At 46.3% G+C, this 609-nt stretch overlaps 1 protein-coding gene across 1 annotated transcript in view; it reads left to right on the plus strand.

The window, feature by feature from the left end:
- Positions 1–68: 68 nt before the first annotated feature.
- LOC106964855 (DEP domain-containing protein 1A-like) overlaps positions 69–609 on the plus strand; it is a 2,016-nt gene continuing 1,475 nt past the window's right edge. Inside the window, exon 1 of the mRNA XM_015060604.1 lies at positions 69–419. Coding sequence (XP_014916090.1) covers positions 174–419 — 246 coding nt within the window. The 5' untranslated portion in view covers positions 69–173. The remainder of the gene's footprint in view (positions 420–609) is intronic.

Here is a 609-nt window from a genome sequence, read left to right on the forward strand (position 1 = left end):
CTAGAGGCAGTAGCACACAATAACGGAAAAATAAACATAAACCTGCTAAACGTCTCCATTAGATGGAAAAACAAACTGGATTAGAAGTCGACATCAAAGCAAATAAACACGTGATCACTGGTTGATTAAAAACATGTTTGGAAGAGTTTTTTCATAAAGATGAAAACGGTTTAATGTGTAATTTGTTTTATGACTGTTTGACTGCCCTGACCCAGGTTCCTGTCGACTCGGGTCCAAGCGACTGCGCCGACCCGGTTTGCGTTCCCATGCCGATGTACGCGTTCTGCAAACAGATCAGCGGCGCTGAGTTTGAGCAGCAGAAAGCGGAGTCGTCCCAGAAGGCCATGGAGGAGCTGCTGGAGATCCTGCTGACGGACCAGAACCTCACCGAGAAGGACCGGCGCAAGAAGCTAAAGCAGGTCAGCTGACGGAACCAGAACCAAGAACAAGTCTGGCTAGAACCCAAAATGATTCTGTTTTCCAGAGTTTACCTCTAGGTTCAACTTCAGCCTCCACAGCAGCTTGTGGACTGAATGTTGAGAAAATTAAATATTAGAAACTTATAATCAGCCAATTAACTCAGGCTGGGCCTGGCTGTGGTTGCTAGGT

This window comes from Poecilia latipinna, unplaced genomic scaffold, assembly GCF_001443285.1.
Source record: "Poecilia latipinna isolate Pla-1442-1.1 unplaced genomic scaffold, P_latipinna-1.0 Scaffold1728, whole genome shotgun sequence".
Taxonomy (NCBI): Eukaryota; Metazoa; Chordata; class Actinopteri; order Cyprinodontiformes; family Poeciliidae; genus Poecilia; species Poecilia latipinna.